Genomic DNA, 23,787 nt, shown 5'->3' with positions numbered 1-23,787 from the left:
CTCAACCTGTACCATAAATCAAATGTGTTTTATTCAAGCGTAACAGAAAACCTAAGCAGATCCTCAGTTTATCTAATATACGCTTTTGACATTTGGCCCACTTCACTCATGCAGAAATCTTATTATGCAACGTGTGGTTGTTGTTCCTCAAAGCAAGTTCAAACATGCTGGTTATAGGTTTTTAAAAATTTCTTCTGCAGCTGACTGCAATCTTTACTGCGTAAATGGGTAGAAGTTAAGGGAATTAAAAATTGTGTACTGAAACTTCTTGAGCAATGTAGGAAGGTGATTCACATAAATGGCTTTCTGTGTAGAATATGTCCTTCATATGGTTTCACTATAAATGGCCATTATGCCACTGTTTCCATGACCAAAATCACATGTGCATTGTAAAGCGCAGGAGGGTTGGGATGTGGTTGTAAATCAGACTTCTTACATGGCTATCAATAGATTCAAAAACTTGGTCCAAGTGCCTTTAAATCTGCCTATTTTCACGACTTTCATGCCTTTCAAACTGCTTTTCTGGTTTTCACACATGCACATGATGTCCTTATTTTGTGATTCTGTTCAACTGAAGATATCAACACTGTCTGTGAGAGAGGATCAGTTGCACCTTACAGCATCTACTGTGAATTCCGCAGTTTCTTTTATGGTTCTCTCTTCTTATAAGAGCAGTATCTGTTTTGTGATAACGTTTTTGCCCATTTCCACCCCCCACCCCCTCCAGCTTTCTAAGAACTACGGAGTCCATATCTGTGGAGAAGGTGGAGAATATGAAACGTTCACATTGGATTGCCCTCTATTTAAGAAGAAAATAGTTGTGTAAGGAACTGCACCTTCCCTTCCCTTTTAAATTTTAGCACTGGGAATGTATTAACGTTTAGCTTCAGGCCACTTCTGTTGGCAGCAGCAGAACGTGTCCTCTAAGTTCACAAACACTCACTTTGTTTAACACTGGCAAAGCCCTCCACAAACCTAAATCAAGGCCTGACAAGACGGGGCCTTCATAGAAAGCTATAAACTTTTTAGACATTTGCACTTTCGTTTACTTGCTGATTATGGCCTGCAGTAAAACTGGTACCTACACACTGACACTTTTATCCTTTCATGAAGTGCGAATTGCCTGTAATATTTATCTTTCATTACAGCTACATTTGATAAACTGCCACATCAGTAGCCTGTGGGTTCCATTAACTCTGTTTCCCTTCCCCCCCTCTCTTTTTTTTTCTTTTTAACATTAACAACATTGGATGATAATACTAAACATTTTGCTTGAATTACTAAGGGATGTTTTGAATGTTAATGTTTTGAACCAGTCCAATTTGCACCAAGTAGGCTATTTCTGTACCATAAATTCTTAAAACGTATGGATAGAGGTATTGGGGGGGGTGTTCTTCGTTGCTTTGTAGATTTGTCAGTACAATTATAGGACATAACTTAGCCTGCATGAATTACAGAGGATATTTTGAATGCTATTTTCCCTTCTTTTATCAGAGTTTACAGATTGTCTAATAAAACAGCATCGTTGTCTGCTGTACTCCACTTTAGACCAATACTCTCTGTGAAGGGGGTAATTTGATTACAATCTTACAATGACTCTCTTGGGAGTCGCCTAGTTGGCTACACTTGGCTGAAACGGTTTGAGGATCCTATTACATGGGACATTTCAGGCATGAAAGCTACCTTCCCAATAAGCACAGAATTGATCTGGGTTGAATTTGTGCCAGCTGAACATGCCCTTAAGGGTACGTTTATATAATATTGTGCTACTGTCATATGAGGAACTGCAAAATAGCAGGGCAAGGCATAAGCTACATTATGCTATACAAGTTTCCTCCCCCCCCCCCCCCCCCGCAATGTAGATGGAATTGTTCAATTATTTCAGAATGTTTTAGATTCTAGGCATTTTTGGCCACAGGAGCTGAGCCGGCAACCCCCCAGCTTCTCATTTCAGCCACAGTCACTCTTGTCCTGTCTTGTCTCACCCCCCATTTAATTCCAAATCAATATATTCCTGTGGAAAGACTGCTTTGGTTTATCCAAATGGTTGAATGTTCTTGAAGACATTCAAAAATATGCCATCGTAAAGCAAAGTTGATGGATAGGTGTGTGGATTACAAGTTGAACTGACATAATATCCAGTGGTTCTGTTACAAAAAAATAGCTTTGATAATCAATATACACACACTTTTTTGTTTAATTGTTAGCACTTAATGCATAAAACAGATGACACATGGCGTGTGCTAATCCCAATACCTATTCACTCAAAATTAAATCTTGCTTTGCTCAGTGAACTATGAAAATGAAGTGCTGATACTTTGAGTGTTCAATGTACTTTCTTTTAAATGTCTATGGCTCTATGTTACAGGGATTCAACAGAAGTGGTTGTACATTCTGCAGATGCATTTGCTCCTGTGGCTTATCTTCGTCTATTAAAATTACACTCGGAAGACAAGGCAAGTATTAAATTCCAGTTTTCATATAGTATTATTTATTGTTGATGTTCTAATTCTTGTCTTTATAGAGTTTTAGGGCTGGTAACAATGAATGAATAAAAAAAATACCAAATTATTGCCTAATAAAATCTGTTAAAACAGTAATGATAAATCCCCACCCTTTACCAGCTTAAATCCTGGTCCCCCAAAGCCTACCCAAATCAAAAAGTCTTGAAACATTTAAAATCTAAGGCTTTTGTGAGCCTCCAGGGGAAGAGAAGTGAATACTGAGTGAACAGCTACCAAGAACCACATGAACTCATGATATTGCCTTATACTGAATCAAAGCACTGGTCCATCAAATTCAGTATTGTCTACTCAGATTGGCAGCAGCTGTTCAGAGTCTCAACTTAGAGATCTTTTATTTCATCTGCTATCTAATTTTTTTAACTGAAGATGTTGGGGGTTGAACCTGGGACCTTCTGCATGCCAAGCAGATGCTCTGCCACTGAGCCTCTTGAAGTCCAGATTTAATGTGCAAATGGTAAACTTAGAGAACCACTCTGGAATCACCTTGCAGATGGTAAAAATACATAGGGAAGAAAATGGTACATTAGATGCAAACAGATAAAACCCTTTTAACTTTAAGCCTGTGCTTTGCAAAGAAAGCAGGATACTACAAGGAGGTCAAGCCAATGCTGGAGCACCCTGAAAATACACTGGCATCTGTGTTTACACTTAGAACTTCTGAAGAAAAACCAAAGGCTGCCTCACTAGGAGTACCGTGCAGGAGTCTAACCTCACAGTTATTAAATGAATCAAAAGTTTAGATCTGACAGTGAAAGTAATATATAACTTTCCTATCAGAATGCATCAGTGACAACCACCACTAGGTACAAGCACAATCTGTACTTCTAGGCATGGCTATGAACATTAGTAACTAGGGAAAATTGAACTCTCATTGTTGAGAGGTACTCCTTATCACCAGCCCATGGTAATATAATGCAGACATGCCATTCTATTTTCGCCATTTTACAATGTTCGAGATACTTAATAGTTGTGTTTGAGATAAATACTAGCCAGTGTCATCCTTCTATAGGAAAGAAAGAAAGACTTGAACAAGCCTAAGCTGTGTTTCCTTTTTACTGTCCTAGTGATCAAATGATGATGTCCTGCAACAATATTAATCTAACAGTGACTTAATGATGCCTTAATGGTGAAACATTCTGTTGCCATGCTGTAAGTGTTGTATGATATTCACATGTGTAAGTCAAGCCATTGTAGAAATATTGAAGTAGTATCTTATTTTAACATGTTATGCTTCTACTCCACCACCCCAATTTTTCATTGTATGAATACTGTGCTGTGTAGAAGCAAAAAGTATTAGATGATTATATCATTTCTCTGCTATTTTGACCTGAAGAAGTGAGCTGTGGCTCACAAAAGCTCATACCCTGCCAGAAATTTTGTTAGTCTTTAAGGTGCTACTGGACTCTTGCTCTTTTCTACTGCTATTTTGACCTGCTGAGGAGGACTTCTTTGATTATTGATTAATGTGATAATTACTGCAGCTCAGGACAGACAAAGCCAATTTCCCACCGATCATTCCTATTCTTCGATGCTGTTTGTTCAAGGATTTTTAGTACAAACTTTGAATAGTTCTGCAGCAGTACAGCAGAACTTGTGATTACATTTATTGTTTGTTATTTGTACGTTTCCCCTGTATGGAGTTTAATTCAAGAAGTACCGGTAAGCATTAAATGCAGGCAAGAAAAGCATTTCAGGGGTCACTTCAAGAGGAAATGGGAAGGAAGGAAAGTCCTTAAACATTTCCATTCTTGATGACCCCCACCCAAATTGGTTTTTCATCATCTAGATAGCTCACGTACATTTGCATGTAACATGTAGCTTGGGCCTAAGTAAATGTCCGTGATCTTTGGAGACATGCAGTAATTTCTTTAGGTATTCAACAAGCATGGAAGGAAAGCCAAGTCAGATGGAATAAAGTAAATTTGGGTTTGGCAGGCAGGAAAGGGATGCCATTCCAGGTTGAAAGCCATTGCTAATGTGGTTGAGCTGACTGCAGATCCCAAAGTGTACTGGCATTCAGTTACCTGATCAGTATATACAGCTTGTGCCTCAGTTCTGCAGAACTGAAAAGTAGTGCATAAAAAGTCTAACAAGTATGGAAAATGTAATTGCGTTATAGTTCTCCTCAACTTCAGATTTGTAAAGATAGTCTAGGTTTGTTTCTGTATTGCCACAATGAACCAGTAGCATGAGAATATTTAGCAATATAAGTCAGTAATGTACAACACTGTCAAGTGCGATATATAATGCCCAGGAAGCAAGCTGTGGACTAATAAAATTGGGCTACTGAGCGTTTGGTAGGCTCTACCGGGCATCTGTGGCTTGTTACAGACGTCTTTAAAGAAATCTGGGTAACACAGAGGGAAGGATCTTAGCCGCTATGGCACCTGGGGGAGAAGGGCAAGTGGGCGTTTTGTGGTGGTGGTAGAGATGGAGTCATCACCTGATGTCAGTTCATCTTATAGGATCCTCCCTGATTGTTGCGCACAATCAACTATAGCAGTGGTGGTGAACCTATGGCACACGTGCCAGAGGGGGCACTCAGAGCCCTCTCTGTGGGCACGTGCGCTGTCACCCCAGCACAGAGTTTGCCTGAGTTACTAGAAAGCCAGAGGGACCTGGGGCTGGGCTGCTCCCCTCTCCCTCTCCACGCGCGCCTGAGGGCATTTCTCACATCACCCGCCCCTCTGCCCAGCAGCCCAATGGGAGCTCTGAGGGTGCGGCACGGACGGCAGCCTGTTGAGTCTGTGGTGAAGGTGATTCCCGTGGTGGGGTTGGAGGGGAGCATAGCTCACAGCGTGACATAGCTGGAGGGGAGCAGAGCGCTCGGGCCACAGCACAGGCTGTGCAGCGCCTCCCACCTTTCAGTGAAATCCCCTACTAGAAGAGGAACACCCACTTACCCAGCATGTAACTAACCTGTGGAACTCCTTGCCACAGGATGTGGTGATGGCATCTAGCCTAGATGCCTTTAAGAGGGGATTGGACAAATTAATGTCATTAATTAATTAATGTATGAGCTGTTTTTTCTAAACTAAAACCTCAGGATTCAGGTTAAATTGCCGTGTTGGCACTTTGCGATAAATAAGTGGGTTTTGGGTTGCAGTTTGGGCACTCGGTCTATAAAAGGTTCGCCATCACTGAACTATAGCAATTTCAGTATGAACAACTTCTTCACATACGTTTCATTGGAATCACTTGCTTTTTTTTAAGAGATAAAGAGAAGATTTCACAAGCTTCAAAATACTGGTCCTTATGTTAGTCCCTAGAGTTCTTGGAATTTGTTATGTCGTTGTTTCTCTGTGTCTTATTATATGGACACTGATGAATTCAGTATTATTTTAGTGGTTTAAAGCCAGTGACTCTTGCAATAGTAGATAGACATCATAACAAGCTTTATTAAGGAAAGTGTTGGTACACGTTATCAAAAAGAGAAGAAATTACTAAAAAAAATTCTTCAAATCAGTGCCTCCATAGAGATTTCTCCCTTTTCCTGGCACCATGCTCCCCCATCCTCAAATGTGCAGTTTTAGTACATACCTTCTTTGACAAGGATTTTTTTTAGCAGCGCAAAGCCTTAAAATATTACCGTAAGACTGAAAATTATGCCAGACGACTATGTGAAGTGAAACCAAATAAGCTGAATAAGAGAGCACTCTCAGGGAGGGGGGGAAAGTAGAAATATATTAATATTTCTTAGGGGCACTGACTTTATTGCTCATGGCAAACTTGATGCTAAAATGCTCCATACATCACTACAATGTGACAGGGTAGGGAAAATGAAAAACACAAAGCTTTACATAAATCAGGCAAAAAATCATATTAAAATGCATAACATTTTATATAAGAATCAAGATTTTACTTTTATCTATTCAGAAGCTCTTTCCTCCGTCTTATGTAGATGTTTAAGATTTTGTTAAAGCCTCACAGTTTCAAGCAGTTTTATAGCAAATCATATTTCAAATTCATTGTAGACAAAGCTGTCACATTCTTAAAAAGCTAGCATTTATGGAATTGTGGTCTAGATTTTGGGATATGTACTTCATGCCTTGTAGAGTTAAAGGAGGAAATAGTTTGTTTTGTGCTGTGATTGAATCATGGCAACAGGCATTACACACTGCAGATTAATTTATTTAATGTCATGTTATAATAAGCTATATTTTCAAAAAAATGTAAATATGGAGGGGCATTTGGTTATTCAAGAGCATAATGCATTACTGATTTAAGACTTTAACTCCATAAGACTAAAGAGCTGTGTGTATTCGCAAGCAAAAAATTAGCGTTGAGTAACTTTTAAAATTTATGTAGTCTTCCTCTGAATCTCTTCACATTGCCAATGTATTTTTTTCACAATCTAAGGCAGGGGTGTCGAACTCAATTGTTACGAGGGCTGGATATGACATAAATGTCACTTGGTTGGGCTGGGCCATGCCTCGCCTGCCCAGATTGAGAGGAGGGGAGTGGCTGCCACGGCTGGCTCGTGGGCCAGATAAATGCTCTCAAGGGGCCGAATCCGGCCCTCAGGCCTTATATTTGATACCCCTGATGTAAGGAGTAATTAAACATACTAAATAGCTTTGATCAGTAGAAATAAACATACTTAGTTTGTGCACCAATGTGAAAAATAAAGGTTTATTTATTCATTTATTTTATTTATATCCTGTCTTTCTCATCAGAGGGGGTCCCAAAGCAGCTTACATCATTCTCCTCTCCTACATTTTATCCTCACAACAACTCTGTGGGGTAGGTTAAGCTGAGAGTGTATGACTGGCCCAAGGTCAGCCAGCAAGCTTCCATAGCCGAGTGTGAATTCGAACATGGGTTCCCCAGATCCTAGTTCACCACTTTAACTGCTACACCATGCTGGCTCTTCAGTGTGAGCAATAAAGGTTTATAATTAAATTTTATAATTTTACAGAGGACTAAACCGTGTATTCGGTGTGGTAGTATGAATGAGGATATTGGATTAAGTTGTAATATAGAAATTCTGTTAAATGTTCAAATTTACACATATTTTAAATTGTGGTTGTATGTTTTTTTGTTGTTTATTTTATTGAATAAATGTTTTTTAAAAAATTATAATAAAAGGAAAGCAGTTCTCTCACTGAAAAAACAAATTCCTATAAAGCAATTTTGCAATATTTTTTGACAATCAATTAATATATTTTTTAGCATCTTCAAGTACCAATGACCAATTTAAATAGATTTAATCAGCATATAAATAACGTTTCTCTGAAATGCTGAAGTCATAATTTATTTTCTGTGAAGATCACATATAATTGACTAATTTGCAAAACCTTAATGTGACCAATATAGGTCTTATCCATTTAAACTGTTCTGTCAAATTACTATGTCAGATATGGGGATGTTCTTGAGATTAGTTTTCCTAGCTTCCTGTCAAAAAGCATGTAGGAAGACAAGGAGAAAATGGGTAATACATGATTTTTTAAATCGGCTCTCGTTCTGCCCCACTTGACTCTGGCTGTGCTGCTTGGTGCAGGCCCACCACAAATGGTCATAAGGGAAAAAAGCACAGCCAAAGAGGGTACACTGTAAAGTAAGCGGGGACATACACAAGACCGGACCTAAGTACAGAGAAATGCCAGGGCACTAATGCTAGAATAATAGTAATCGAAACCCAGTCTGGGTTGATTAAACAAGAATGGTATTTGTTGAGTGCACTGCAAGTTGAGCTTGGTGTTCAAACATGTCATCCCTCCTTAGTTATGTTTCACAGGTGTTAATTTTACATTCTCTCAATTGAATATTTTATAATCATTCCACAATTTTGGCTAGCATGCCTCGGTGTAATAATATGCCTCTGCTCTCGTTTGCCGTTCTGTAATGCATTTTCTTTAGATAAATCTCTTCATGTTTAACTACAAAGGCTCACTGGAAATTTGTTTTAGATTGTTTCTGGCAGCACAATGAGCCCTTGTGCCTCAGGGAGAATAACATTTTATTCACTGTTCTGGTTTAATACATTACTGCACAACTCCAAGATGCATTTTTGCATAATAATTGAAAAGCTTCTTCTACCCTTTTTCATTAAAGAAAAAATATTATTTTACCTATAGATTGTGTGTGTGTGTGTGTGTGTGTGTGTGTACACACACACACACACACACATGGGCATGTCAAACAAGTTTTGTTTTCTAGATATTTTGTAAACGGTTTGTAAACCATTACTTATCATTCATGGTTGTCCACAGTTGCCATCCAAATGTTCATCATGGGAAAATGAGGCCACTATTGCATGGTGTCTAGCTTCATCAATATTTTACTTTTCCTGCAAAAATCTGGTATCATACACCTAGAATATGAAATGTCCTATATTTAACAATAGATATTGTAGTAAGCTTTCATTTCCCACCACAGTGCGGATGTGTGTTCCACATGTGGTCCTATAAGTGGTTCTGCTTGGTTTTGACCTTCACAGTGGATCATTTGTTTACAATACAGGGAGGCTTGAGGTATGAAGAGGCTAACTTCCTGTCTTCCTCCCAAAGTTGCCACCAAAAAATATTATAGGGGGAGGTCTTATTGTGCAGAAGTGCTAAATTAAACATTGATATCGAGTACAGAGCTAATAAAATCTGATTTGAAGACTTCCTTTATTGAAGCATAAAATTAGGCCCCTGTTTCCTTTCACTGCCTAGAAACAACCCCAAGACTCATAGTAGAACTTGATATTACAAATAAATTAAGGCAGCTGTCAAAAATGACATCTCTGTCTCTCATTTATCTTGTCTCTACCATAATTTCTGTTGATACTCAAGATATGATATAACGTCATCACCCTGCAAAATCCACAGCACACATTACCAACATAATTATAACGTCACACTGGGAATTCCTAGATAAGATGGAAAGAGAGGAGAAGCAAACATAGTGCTACTGTTTTGAGCATCAGATCTGTGTTGCTTTAACATCAAGCTCTGCCTTCAGCCATTATACTAAATACCTATTTAACTCCAAGGTTTTGCTTTTGTTTACTAGTCAATGCCACTCTGATTATATGGGTCTTACTTATAGGGGCCCCTTCCCTCCGTGTGACAATGGGCAAAAATGCACGGTCGCTTTAGCCTCCTCTATTCCCTGTTTCAGCCAGGATTCAGCCAGGATCGAACGCATGTGTTTCGCTGAATGTGCGTTCGATCCTGGCTGAATCCTGGCTGAAACAGGGAATAAAGGAGGCTAAAGTGACCATGCGTTTCCACCCGATGTATCATGAGCTGCTTTGCCAGACATATGCAACATACTAGTTGTCCTGAGTACCTATGTTGCAATTTTCATCCTAATGACAGCAAATTAAGTCCCAATATTACTATTTTCTTTTTGGAAACCTTACAAGAAATCTCGAAAGACATCTCGCTGTCTTTATCTACTTCTGTCTCCAGATTTTTCTGATGTTTGTCAGTCATCGTTACTGTGAGAAGGCAGATCAAAGCAATGTCCCTGAGGGGTTGAAGTTGTTCGGATTTAGGGCAAGCTTCAGAGGAAGCATCTTAAAAAGATAAAGAGTTGGATTTGGAGGAGAGGGCAGGCAGTGGTGTCACACTGGCATTCTAATGGGGTGGGGACTGTGATTATAGTGGCAAATTTAGGCCCCAGTATACTAGATAAAGCAACCTTTCTACTCTTTTGTTATAATGAAAAACAGAATTGCGTTTGGACCCGCATCACTCTAAGTTTTCAGCTGTTTATTAAGAAGGCTTTATCATGCACCACCCATAAATTCAGTGCTTTCATAATTTCAACCGTAATTGAAAGGTGAACATTTCCATGGATGCCTGTAAAAAAAAAAAAAGTGCACGTTTCTGGACAATATTGATCATGTGGAAGTACTGAATCAGTAGTGCTTCTGTGATGTGAACCTAAAATCCTAGACCTAGCCCTGAAGTTTTTACCACTGAACTGATCTGTAATTTTTCTGATGGCTCTTCCAGAAGACATGCAAGTGTGTATGTTTTCAGAATTTTGACAACTGAGAACTCATTAGGTGCAGCAAGATCTATCGTTCCTCTCTCTTCAGGCTTTATTTAGTTAACTTTTACTCTCTGAGGACACTCCACAGAATTATTCAGTCAGGCTAAGAACTCGTGATATGTAATAGCTGTAGGCTTTTGTATTTTGTTACTTGTTTTGAAATTTGTTGTTTTATTGAACAGTTCGCTTTTTATGTTTTCTCCTTGAAATAAAACCATCAGAGTGAAGAAAGTATTTTAGATACGACTTTTTCTTTCTTTCTGGAACCCTAGAAATAATTTATTAAATGAATTAAAGTACATAAGTTATTATAATGTCATTTATATCAGGAGGTGCTATGGATCAAATGTTAGCACCTTGTTTTGTGTGCAAAGGGTCCACGATTCAGTCCCTGGCATCTCCATTTAATGTATTTGAGGTACAAGGTATTAGGAAAGGCCTTTCTCTGTCTGACTGCCTGGAGATTTAATGGCAGTCAGAATAGACTTTCCTGAGCTAAATCGATCATTGGTTTAACTCATGTAGCATAAATTCATAGTCTCATTGATATCTTGTTGATTATTTATATCTAACTAAAAATCAACCTGCATATGCTTTACCCTGGTTGCTGAATACTAGTCCAAAGTACAATCTTGTAGCACATGTACACACCTCTGGTATACAGCTGTTCTTGCTGCCTTGACTTCTTGTGGCAGAATTACCATGTATCTATCTGTTCTACATTTATCCCACCCAATCTCTAAGGAGAACAGGATATATAAAATAGTAGGGGTTTTTTTTTAAGTTATGTTCTCTGTTTGTTCTGTGTATTTAGTTGAAAAATAAACCCACATCCGAATAGCTATCTGAATATGGTGTAAACTGCACTTGGTAAGACTTCAAATCATAGCCATTTTATGCCACCGCCAAATTTCACACCATATTCTGTTGACATCTGTGTGTGCCTTAGTTACAGATGGATTCTCCTTTTCTTGCTTGGAATAAAACGCAAGGAGTGTAAATATGGTATTGAGGTAAAATTTTAATTTTTGAAGGAAATAGTTTAAATATTCCCAGTATTTTTTTAAAGGACGCGAGAATGTACTAGAACACTGCGGAAGTCAAATAATTTACTTTGTCAAGCAAAATACTGAAGAGAATGATTCAGTAAAATAGAAAGAACTCCTATATCAAAGCTAAATATTTAATAATGTTCTTGTCAGTAACCCAGGGCTGATCCATTTGAACTAGCATGCATCTTATATCCATCTCAAGCCAGTGATATTTAACACACAATGAGCAGGCTACATTTTTTTCCAGGCTTTATCACATACCTCTCTCCATTCTTATCCAAGATGGGGGCCTTTTGGCCTCCTCACCCAATGTCTTAAAAGCATTAACCAAGCAAGCAGCCAGGGCTTTGGCTTTTGAATAGGCCCTGAAATGTCCTCCCACATTGCTTAAGCATATCTCTTTTTGTAGGAGTTCATAGCTGTATTTCCCTCTCTGCTGCTCTTTTGGTACCATGTCCCCTCAATATGGTCACTTTCCCCAAAAGATCCCAGCCAGTCAGAGGTCATATCATCAATCTGATGGCTTCATGGTGCCAAATAGCCATTCAGATTTGGCTGTATGATGATGTCATTAAGCCAGTTCGTAGAGAAGGCAGTGTTTTCTATCCTGCCCTTACTCAGAACGGGTGAATACCTTGTCCCTGTTGACAGCAGAACGTGTGCACACGTTCAAATTTTGGAGCATTTTTTTGTACCCCACAAAAGCTTTGCAAAAATCTATCCCCTACACACCTCTTGGACTTAACCTGATGCTTGAATGTTCAAGCTGGAGAACAGATCTCATTCTTTGGCTTGGTTATGCTAAAAGACAGTGAGTTGAATTTCATGGGAAAATACAACTCAGAGTCATGGTAGAAAGAAAATACCGTAATTCTCCGCATAATAGCCGCCACCGCATAATCGTCGCACCCTGTTTTTTTTTCACTCCAAAATTTGGTTTTTGACCTTTTATCACATAATCGTCGCAGCAACCCAGGACACTCCCTGGAGCCTCTGTTGTCCACGGCCGCTCCAGCCCTGCCCACACTGCAAACGCCGAAGCACGAGGTCTTACCATGCCTTTGTCGCCCAGCGTAGTGCAGCTAGGCAGCAGAGTGCTGGAGGAGGATGCAGCTCATTGGGACTCGCAAGAGCATGCCCTGGGGGGTGGGAGAGGAGCGACACAAGCTGGAAGGTGAGGGGGGGAAAGCCGGCTGCTGTAGCCCGACACCTGGGCATTGCAGCCACGTTTCCTGCACAGGGCAGCTGGGCAGTGGAGTGCTGGAAGAGGATGCGGCTTGTTGGGGCCGCGCGCGAGAGAGGGGAGTGACACGAGCTGGGACAGTTTAGTAATCAATGATTTTAAAAAGCTTCGCATAATGGTCACACCCCAGTTTTGTGCAAAAAAAAATTGGCATAAAATCTGTGACCATTATGCGGTGAATTACGATAGTTCTGATCCCCTCCCCATTGTTCTGTACCTTGTAAGTTAATTGCCATTTGTGAGTTGATTACGAACCTGAAGATAGGTAATAGGAGTATGGTTAATGCAGAAAACATTCCGATTTAAGAGACAAATCTTTTAAGTAAGTCAAGGGAAAGATTATAAATTCAGGTAAGAATTAGAAAATGTGCCCCACAAATAATACCAAGTTTTATGGATTCAAGGAACAGAACCTTGCATTAAATGTGTGGTTTATCTTCCCTTAAAAGAAATCAGTGTCATCCAGATTCTTTGAGCATGAAATATTCTCCTAATCTCCTTAGGATCAAAGTAGTTTAAACTTTGAAATGCTACCTTGCAAAAGTTGTAAAAAGAGATTTGCATCTATTTGTATAGGGGTACTTAAAAAAAACATTACCTCTGCCTCCTTCTTACATTTATAAAGTATCAGTGAGAAAGATTGCTATATTGGAAAATAAGTATTCTTAACTCTGTTAATATCCTTAAGATGCTGGTGCTTATCATATGACCATTTCTGACTGCATAGTGAATTCCATTGCTGGTAAAGTTCTGTGAAGGCTGCTGTAGATGTATACCATTTTTCGGTCAGCAATGATGAAAAACGTCTTAAGAAAAGTGTAATGATACTTTAGAAAAAAGCCACATCTTTCTCTACCACCACCACCTCCTCCTCCTCCTCCTTCTCCAAGTTTATTGCAGCTTCCTAGTTCCTAGAGGTTCCCTCCCTCCATATCTGTGTTTCTTTCCATGAAAGCCAGAAAATTCTTTTAACTGTTCATTACTTGTTGTGGCACATTTTCCCTCCACCCAAGTAATATCTATCTCATGTGTCTATTCACGGTGCAAGAAGCTGCATGTGGTCTCCCTCAAAATGTTGTTTTAACAGGAGAGGTGATCAAGGTAGAAAACAAGAAGCAAAGAGATTATCAGAGCCTTTTCTTCTTAACTTGAGTGTTTCAGGCTCTGTTCTATTCTGAGAACTGCTCAGTGGGAGAAATGCTGTCAGTTTTAGATTTTTTTGTAACAACAAGCCTCCTCTGCTGTGGAAATGAAGATCTCTGACAAGCCAGACACCGAGACTGCTAATTACGGTTGTTCTTTTTAAGGTATACATGAAAACTTGAGGCATGTAGCAAAATCTGGCTTTTCATTCTGAGAAGTATACAAGGGCCTAATCCTGAGCATGCCTACAACCACTTATGACTCCAGGTTAAATGGCTGTGAGAATTCATGAGAGAGAACTTAAACACTTTGGCCTTCTATGCATGGCTGTTTCCATCCTGGTCACACACCCCAACGACTTCGGGTCTTTGTTGTGGTTATGCATGCCATTTCTGACCATTAGAGGTCGCCTCGCTCTCCCCCTGCTTTTCCACACATTTTGCCCATGTTTTCATGGACCTATGTTATCTTGAATTTCAAAATGCCAGCAAAACGCGGGGAAACGCATGGGGAGAGCGAGGCGACGTCTGGCTGTCAGAAATGGCATGCATAACCGAAACAAAGACCGTGAGGGAAACAGCCATGCATAAAAGGCCTTTATTTTTCCCTGTCTATTTAGGCAGAGTTTGGCATGTACAATAGCTGGATGTATCAACTCATTTCTTTTCCAAGACTGATGAGTGAGAAAAATGACTAATTGTGCCCTGCAAAAATCTTGAGAAAATACTTCCCCAAGTTAAAATAAGAGGCCTGAGAGAATACCAGCATGTATTACCAGGACTTTAGTTTTGCTTTGTCCCATATAGAAATTTAAAAAAGTTTTTATGTTGAAAAGTGGTTTCTTTTAATGGGATGGATTTGTATTTCAGACTCATGGGCAGAAGAATAATTAGATTTTTTTTCTTAACATTGAAAACACCAGGCAGCTTACCGTTTTTACTCGGGTATAAGCCGACCCAAGTATAAGCCAAGGTGCCTAATTTCACCCCAAAAATGGTGAAAAATTAGGCACCCACGTATAAGCCGAGGGGGAAATGCACCCCCTCCCCCCCACAGGCTTACCGACTGGGCTCCAGGCGCGCAGGTAGGCAGTGGCGGCGGCCCCCTCCCTGCTCGCAGGAGGCCCCGCAGGGTCAGCTGGCAAGCGGGAGGACCGGCCCAGGTGAGGTGGGGGGGTGGGGGGTGGGGAGGTGTGGGGGGGGAAGAAACCACCACCGCCCAGCAGAAGACGCAATCGCGCAAAAGGCACGACGATCGCACAAAAGGCGCGATCGTGATCACACAAAAGGCACGATCGAGTGGGGTGGGGGAAGAAACCGCCGCCGCGCAGAAGGCACAATCGGGGGGGGGGAGAAGCCGCCACTGCCGCCACGCAGAAGGCGCGATCGGGTGGGGTGGGGGGGAGAAGGCAGGAAAGCCCACCCATCAGCTGGCCAGCGGGAGCACGCTGGGAGAGGGCCCGGCAGGCAAATTACCTTATTGACCCGAGTATAAGCTGAGGTGAGTTTTTTAAGCCAAAAATCATGGCTAAAAAACTCGGCTTATACTCGAGTATATACGGTATACATATGTTGACACAGAAATACCTCAGCTGGTGCAAAGTCCCATGCCTACTCCTGTTAAAGAAGCTTCTGCCAGTTCTGATGTTGACACTGATTGAATTTCAGCATTGTTTGAGCAATTTAGCATTTTATTTTTTCTAAAGAAACATGGCCAGTTGCCCCAAGCACTGAAATCACAGGGCCCAAAGCCTTTAGAATGCTTCTGCAGCTCTATCGGAAATGAGAGCTGGTGTGGTGTCATTGAGGGCCTGGGTACAAATTCTTACTCTGCCATGGAAGTTACTGGCTGGCCTTGTCTAAGCCTAACTTACCTCAAAAAGATATTGTGAAGATAAACTGGAGGAGGGTGCCTTGTGTATCCTCAAGCTCTGCAGAGCAAGGTCAAGATGAAAAATCTAGTAAGTAAATCAAATAAAATCTTGTCGAGGATGAATGTCCTTGCTGATCCCAACAGTCATTTGACTCTTCCCTTTCTGTAAAATGAAGGACTGTTTGTTTAGCCTGGAAAGTGAGTTTGAGCTCATGCCTAGATCGTTGGACTTCAACATGGAGAAGACCTGGCTGGTGCCCAGGAAAGGCACTTGCTCACAGCCTTCGAGTTCCCATCTGCAGACCAACACCAACAAACCAGTTAAAGTTCAAAGCACTGTCCAAATACCCCCCCCCTAAAAAAAAACAAAGGCTACATTAGGGTGTGCTCAAAGGCTATCTTGCTTATGTATCAAAAGCTGTTTTCACACAGCATGGGATGTGTGTATGTCTCTGAATATTTGAGGAAATAAAATCCAAAATAGCCTCAGGAGAACTAGCACCACAGTTTTTGGAACATGGTTTGACTGCGCCAAATGTTTGCAAACATTTTTGGCATGAAAATGATGCTTTTTGAAACCTCCCTTTTTCACATCATTTGCTGCTGGCTGCTGACTGTTCACACCTCGGCAGCTTCCTTGTTGCCTTCCATGTTAGTTTAAACGGGCTGTTTCTTCCTAGCCATGTATCACCTAGCTGGTGTGATAGCATGATGTCACACAGTCAGTTGGCAATTGACTAAGTGAGGAAGTCATAAATCCAGCTCAGAATGAGGGCAGTAATCCTGTCCTTTCAGTTAATAGGCAAACACCTTTGGCCACTTTGACAGTAGTATCCCCTCCCCCCCCCCAAAAAAAAACCCTCTGAAAGGACATGTTTAACAAGTTGGCAAAAAAATTATGAAAATTGCCCCGTCCCAACTCTGACTTATTAAAAATTCTGTACTGATTTCTGTTTATGATGGTTTGGGTCCAAAGTAGAGCTGGACAACATTTCCACCTCACTTTATCTCCTCGGAGATCACATTTTGTCAGACTTAAGGCATTGTTTTCTCCACCTGCTCCCTCCAGCTTCAGGCCATGGAGACTCACAAGTTAAAGCTTCTTAAAGTAATCCGGCCATGAGGTTGTAGGATCAGTATGGCCACATCAGCTCTGTAGAAAGAATTTATCCCCCTTAGCTACCCACCTCACCTGAGCAAACAGGAGAACATGAAGCAGGGCCTTTGTTGAACAGCTAAGCCTGTGAGCAGGTTCATTGGGAGCATGTGGTCCTTAAATGATCTTGACCTTCAGATCAGGGAGGTGTTTTTAGAGATGGGTCTTATTTAAGTTTTATGGTTTTATTGTTCAAGACCTTGGTCTAAGAACAGGGGGAAAGAAAGACAGACTAGACCTTCAGATTATTAAGAGCTTTAAAGATAAATTGAAGCAGCTTGCCTTGAGCCTGGATATAAACAGGCAGCCAATGACAGGCTTTAACCAGTAGTGATGTACATCACTACTGCATCAGCTAGCAGACTGGATAGATTTTGGATTAAATGAAGTTTCTAGAATGTCTTCAACTGCAGCTCCACATAGAGGATGTTGCAGTCATCTAAACTGGAAACAGGGAAAACTGTGCCTAGATCTAGCTTCTAAAGGAAGGGCTGCAGCAGGCAAAACAGCTGTACCTGGGAAAGGTGCTCTGTGGGCTACAGAGGGGACCTGAGCCTCTATCTGTATATGCTCATCTAAGTATTTCCAGTCTGTGAACTTGCTTCTTAAATGGGAGCACAACCTGATCCATTCCAGCCTGAATCCTGATTCCTTGATCCAGCCGTACTACTGACCAAACAATCGATCAGCTGTATTGACTAAGCTACCATTTACAGGCCCTCATTAATCTTCTTGCTGCCTCTAGGCAAGTCGAAGGACATCTACTGTTCATCTGATCCAGATGAAAAAGAGTAATAAAAATGTGATTGTCAGCATTTTGGTGACATTTATTTATTGACTTTGTGTATACCCTGTGTTTCTCCCCAATGAGAACCCAAGGCAGCTTACATTGTTCTCATCTCCTAGACTTTATCCTCACAACAACCCTATGAGGTAGGTTAGACTGAGATTCTGTGACTGGCCCAAGGTCACTCTGCGAGCTTCCAGGACAGAGAAGAGTTGGAACTTGGGTCTCCCAGAGCCTAGTAGAATACTAACAACTATACCACACTGGCTCAGAGTGTGGAGCTGTCAACAACCTGACACCCATATTTGTTGAAATATTTTGAATTGGTTCATCTAGTGTACTGGTTGGGGGGTGGGTGGGGTGGGAAATCTTGTTCTCCCTTAAACACAACTAATATGAAAGCTTGTTTCAGAAACACATACTCCCTCTTTCTTTCTGCCTACTTCTTTCTTTCTTTCTGTCCTTTTGGAGACCTGGATACAAATCTTTGTGGTCCCTATGAGACAACACCTACTAAGGCACTTATACATTATTTATTATTGATACAGGTCACCGAAGAAGCCATGTGCGAAACGTGGTCCCGATCTAGACAACACGTCTGACATCTTTTTTCCTGTGGCTTTGTTCCAATAACTGCAACCTAAAAAGAATTTGAAAGATTCAAAAAAATTCTAATATCAAATGATACCTTAATTGGTTGATTACTTGAACTTACCTGTTGAATCAGGATCTTTGGCATCCTCTTGATAAGTCATGTTTATTGGATTGTTATTGTAAATTTTGTATCTGTTTGTACTCCCTTTGTATATGCTGTATATATTTATTCACTTTGCACTTTATAAAATTCACTTATTTGCTTTATAGTGTTATAGTGCTGTTTTGGGTTGCTCCAATTATCCTTACAGCACTGAGCCTTCTTTTCTTGTACTTCTTTCTTTATAGCAAAGTCTGTAATCCAATCTTAATTGTTATTAAGGGGTAAACTGGCATGGACCCTAACGAAACGCTAAGATTTTGTTGAATACAAACCTGATAAGCAATAACTGTAGGTTACAACAATGACAGCATTTTCCAGAATGCAGTTGATCTATGGGGGGAATAGCCTCCAGAAAAGGGGGGATGTTGGATGGGGTTGCATATATTCCCTAAACTACCTTGCTGATGATCTTTTGTAATTGTTTTTTATATTGTCATATATAAATATTTCTTACTTCTGGCCACATTCTCATTTATGTTCTTATTTCTGCAGTATGGTCTGAGAGTCCATATTTCTGAGGACTATTGGGGGAAGTATTTCTGCAAACTTGTTCTGCTGGCTAAAACTTTGGATTTCATCCATTACCTAAATGGATGGTATCTGAGAAGTTAAGTGAAATAGCATGTACTGTGTTAAGTACAATCCACAGGCTTCAGTGCAAGTAATACTGACTAGAGTTTTGGTATGTTTTGAAATTTTATCCAAGCCAAAACTGTGAGCAAATCTTATTGAATACACAGTACAGGAGATGGCATGAGACATCCACAGTTATAAAAGTAAGTCCTGTTGTGTGGTGCTGTGATTATGATGGTTTTTAACCCTTTAGATCCTGTAGAACACACTGCGCCTGCACCTCTGAAGCCCAAGGAGAGATTCCATGGGGTAGACAGATTGCAAACCACCATGAAACTCTTGAAAGTTACAAGTACTTTCAGATACATTTCTGAGGATCTTGTTCTTAATGATTAATTAACATTATACACTTAATTTTTCATACAAATGCAAAATTTGAATATAACTACATATCACTCCAGTCTTGGCCCACCTACACCAGTTTCCAGTTTGTTTCCAGGGACAATTCAAGGTGCTGCTCTTGACCTTCAAAGTCCTATAAGGTTCTGGACCAGCATACCTGAAGGACCATCTAATCCCTATGAACCCAGCTGACCATTATGGTCATCTGTGGAGGCCCTGCTTCAGGTGCCTCTGTCTTCTGAGATTAGGCAGCCCAGAAGAGGGCCCTCTCGATCATAGCACCAAAGCTCCAGAACCCTAGAAAAGCTTTGTTCCCTTCTGTTGCCATCTTCCACCAGCAGGTGAAGACTTTTTGTTTTGTTTGGCATTCCTTCAGTGCTCCCTTCTTCTTAACCGATTTTTAAAAATGTTTTGTATGTATTTTTAACTCTTTTTTTTTTTAACAAAAAATGTTTTACTGGTGTATGTTTGGCAGGGAGGTTGATTATCGTGGTTTTATAATATAATTTTATCAGGCATGTTTTGAATAGTCAGCTGTTTTGGTGGCCCATGTGAGGGCAGAAAGGTGAGATAAATTTTGTAAATAAATCAAATAAATTCACAGATGTTGTCTAAAATGTATAATCCATCAACCTATTCATGCAAGAGCTTCAGCTTCTTGCAGTCAGGGATGGGCTGTCTTCAGTACTGTACTTTAAAAAAAGGGAATGTTTTTAACCTCCAATATGTGTGCTAAATGTATTAAGCAAAAATGTGTCGGTATCTCTCACATCAAGGCATAGTTAATCTGAATTAAATGTTCCTAGTATGCACTATGAAGGCAAGTACTTTGTTCAGTCAGATCAAGGTCCACCTAGTCCAGTAAAATTATTTGCAAAAATGCCAGCATCCAGTAGCCATTAGGTACTCCAACTGAAATTTGCCAGTAGTCTACTGGTGAACCGGAAGTTATCTCCTGCCCATTCATGCTGAATATAAGTATTAAGTGAACTTAATTTACAATTTTGGGTTTGTAAGGATAAAACCTACAGACATCGTTGGAGCTGGTAGACTCATTTCCTGATGACAGTTGTCAGAATGATTAAACTACCTACAAAAGGTTGAGAAGAACACTGCCCAGTGCACGCCAGACAGGGTGCAGCAGGGCAAGGCAGGCCCTTCGTTGGTTCAGTCCACAAAACGTTCTTGTGCCTTTCATTTTAAGTTATAGACCTGCACCGTAGGAAGTTTGGTTGCATTTAAAGCATTTTCCTATCTCCATTACCATGAACATGATGAATGTCCCCATGTGTGCTATTGATTTGCATTGGTTTATCTATATAATGATTCTCTGTTAATTGTACTAAGTAAATTAAATCATTGTGTTGTGATGTTATGCTCTTTGCTTAGGCTGCAGTTCAGTTTTATGTGTGCAGTCCCATTGATTGCCAGTCTCACATAACTGCAGAAATACAGTAATATTTGAAATAAATACTATCATATGCCTTCTGCATCCTGATCTCAAATTAAATAAAACATTGAAGACTTGCATATATTTTGTTTTAAGGAACTCTGCTTATGAAAGCACTTTGCACTAACTGTGTCACTTTTAATTCAATTAGGTGCAGTCTTTAAGCAAAGGGCTGGCCAGGTGCTGTTCCTGTGATGTCAACTGTTTTGAGGATAGTGCATTGTCTGCTTCAGAGGAGCAAAGTGAAACCCCTTGTATCACATGGCACTCCACTGGGTCTACCTTGGTGAAGTCTAGTAAGTTCTCTATTTATAATTAATATTAATTATTAGTGATAGATGTGGTGAGAACAGTAGATATGCTTTGGCGTCATATGATGTTGACTGCTCAAAATAAATCAAGTGGGTGACAAGAAATGTAATGGAGAAAATTGTAGAAGAAATTTTCGAAGAAATGAATTTGAGAAAAATGCATATAGAATCATAGAGTCATAGCCAGTGCAGGATCATAACTCAATGCTGGATCAGACTAGAGCATCCCTGTTAGTCCAGCCGCTGTTTGAAGACTGCCAGTGAGAGGAGCTCACAACCTCCCTAGGCAGCCGATTCCGCTGTTGAACTACTCTCACTGTAAAAACATTTTTCCTAATATCCAGACAGTACCTTTCTACCTGTAATTTAAACCCATTATTGTGAGTCCTATCTTCTGCTGCCAACTGGAACAGCTCTCTGTCCTCTTCTAAGTGACAGCCCTTAACTACTTAAAGAGAGCGATCACACAACCCTTCAACCTCCTTTTCTCCAGACTGAACATCCCCAGGTCCCTCAGCCATTCCTCATAGGGCTTGGTCTCTAGGCCCCTGATCATCCTTGTCACTCTCCTCTGCACTTGCTCCATTCTGTCTACATCCTTTTTGAAGTGAGGCCTCCAGAACTGCACACAGTACTCCAAGTGTGGCCTGACCAAAGCTGTGTACAGCAGGACTGTGACATCTTACGATTTGGATGTTATTTGGATTTGGATATACCGTATATACCCATGTATAAGCCGACCCGTGTATAAGCCAAGGTGCCTAATTTCTCCCCAAAAATGGGGAAAAATTAGGCAACCGCGTATAAGCCGAGGGTCGGCTTATAACCCCTCCCCCCCAAACTTACCTTCACTCCAGGCCCGGCGAAGGCGGTGGCGGCGGCGGGCCCCCCGCAGGAGGCTCCCCCAGGCCGGTCCTGGGCAGAGGGAGCCGGGCGCACCCGGCAGCAGCGGCGGCACGGCCTTCTGGCGGCCGCAGGAGCCTCCCCCAGGCCCGTCCTGGGCAGAGGGAGCCGGGCGCGCCCGGCAGCAGCGGCGGCGTGGCCTTCTGGCGGCCGCAGGAGGCTCCCCCAGGCCCGTCCTGGGCAGAGGGAGCCAGGCGCGCCTGGCGGCAGTGGCCGCGCGGCCCTCCCGCAGCCGCAGGAGGCTCCCCCAGGCTCGTCCTGGGCGGAGGGAGCCGGGCGCGCCCGGCAGCAGCGGCAGCGCGGCCTTCCCGCAGCCGCAGGAGGCTCCCTCCGCAGGGCTGAAAAACTCGGCTTATACGCGAGTATATACGTTAAAGGGCTATTCTACATAGTAAAAACTTAAGGACAGTCTTTTAATACTTAAGGTACGTATTGAATAGAGTACCTTTTCAGGTTTTGTTGTTGTTGTTGTTTTGGTTATATTCAAATTTCAAAATCAAATTTCAAATACCTTTATTGGCATAGTACAATCTGCAGTATATAAAAGGATTAAAGTTAGAGTAAAATAAAATTAAAATAAATCATTCCTTAATGTTGTGATTTTACTTCCAACTAGATTCCCATTGGTTGACTACTATCGTCAAAAATTTTGCCACGTTTTTGGTTATCTCAGGTGCCTTATCAGCTAATAGTTTGTAAAATATTTTTGTATTATTTGGTGAGAAGTTAAAAACTATGGTTTTTATTAGGTTTCCTCTTGGGGAATCATAAAGATGGCAGTCCAGAGTTTTGGTTATATTAAAAACTCAACTCCTCATGTTTTGGTTCCTCATAAATCATTATAGTCTCCCCCCCCCCCCGCCCCACATTTCCTAGACATAGAACTGTGGATTGGATCCTATTATTCATAGAAGAGGATCTTTCCCCACTGTTCCTTTTCCCCACCAGACGTCTAAGACTCCTGAAAAGGTAATTTTGGGGAGCCTCTTGGACAAGCTTCATGATATATTGGGGCTATAGCAAGTAATTGGGCGAAATCACCCCCACCTTCTGCTGTCAGAGGAAGTGTGCTACAGCAAAATTTTCATTTGCACAAAAGGAACAGGGATAAGATTTCCTGATCCTCCCCCTTAATATAGCCCCTGTGCCTTATAGCATTTGGTCCTTGAGGCTCTTTTGACCCCCAGCACCAGCTTTTCTTGAGATTTAAAAGACTGCTATATGAAGGGGGGCAGGATTCACCTCTGAAAATGCTTTCTATTCTCATTTTATTGAATCTGTTCCCTATCTCAGCATAAGTGAATGGGGGAAACGTTTTTATGGTTAATGTTATTCGCAAGATGTCACAGTTTTAATGACATCTACAGTGTCGACAACATTTTTGCTTCGTTTAAGATGTAATTTTTTTGCTAAGTTTGTAATAGAAAGTTTATGGGTTTTTTTGTTTGCCTTACCTCTGCCTTCAGAATTCCATTAAATATGTCAGCATTTTTCTTAGCTCAGAAGTTAAGTTCAAGGCTCCCACTCTTCGATTCTAATGACTCTCTTCTACATGGATGGGAGATTTATACATATAATTCCCATTAGTGTTAATAAGTATGATAGCTTTCCGATGTTGATCTCC

The 23,787-nt window shown here is 40.9% G+C and overlaps 1 protein-coding gene across 1 annotated transcript in view; it reads left to right on the top strand.

Moving 5' to 3' along the window:
* The window catches only part of DPH6 (diphthamine biosynthesis 6), a 259,679-nt gene that overhangs the window by 88,152 nt on the left and 147,740 nt on the right, over positions 1 to 23,787 (top strand). Inside the window, exons 7-9 of the mRNA XM_056850740.1 lie at positions 728 to 822; positions 2,369 to 2,456; positions 21,101 to 21,245. Coding sequence (XP_056706718.1) covers positions 728 to 822; positions 2,369 to 2,456; positions 21,101 to 21,245 — 328 coding nt within the window. The remainder of the gene's footprint in view (positions 1 to 727; positions 823 to 2,368; positions 2,457 to 21,100; positions 21,246 to 23,787) is intronic.

The sequence above is a fragment of the Euleptes europaea genome, chromosome 6 (assembly GCF_029931775.1).
Source record: "Euleptes europaea isolate rEulEur1 chromosome 6, rEulEur1.hap1, whole genome shotgun sequence".
Classification (NCBI taxonomy): Eukaryota; Metazoa; Chordata; class Lepidosauria; order Squamata; family Sphaerodactylidae; genus Euleptes; species Euleptes europaea.
This window is presented reverse-complemented; position numbering and strand designations above follow the sequence as displayed.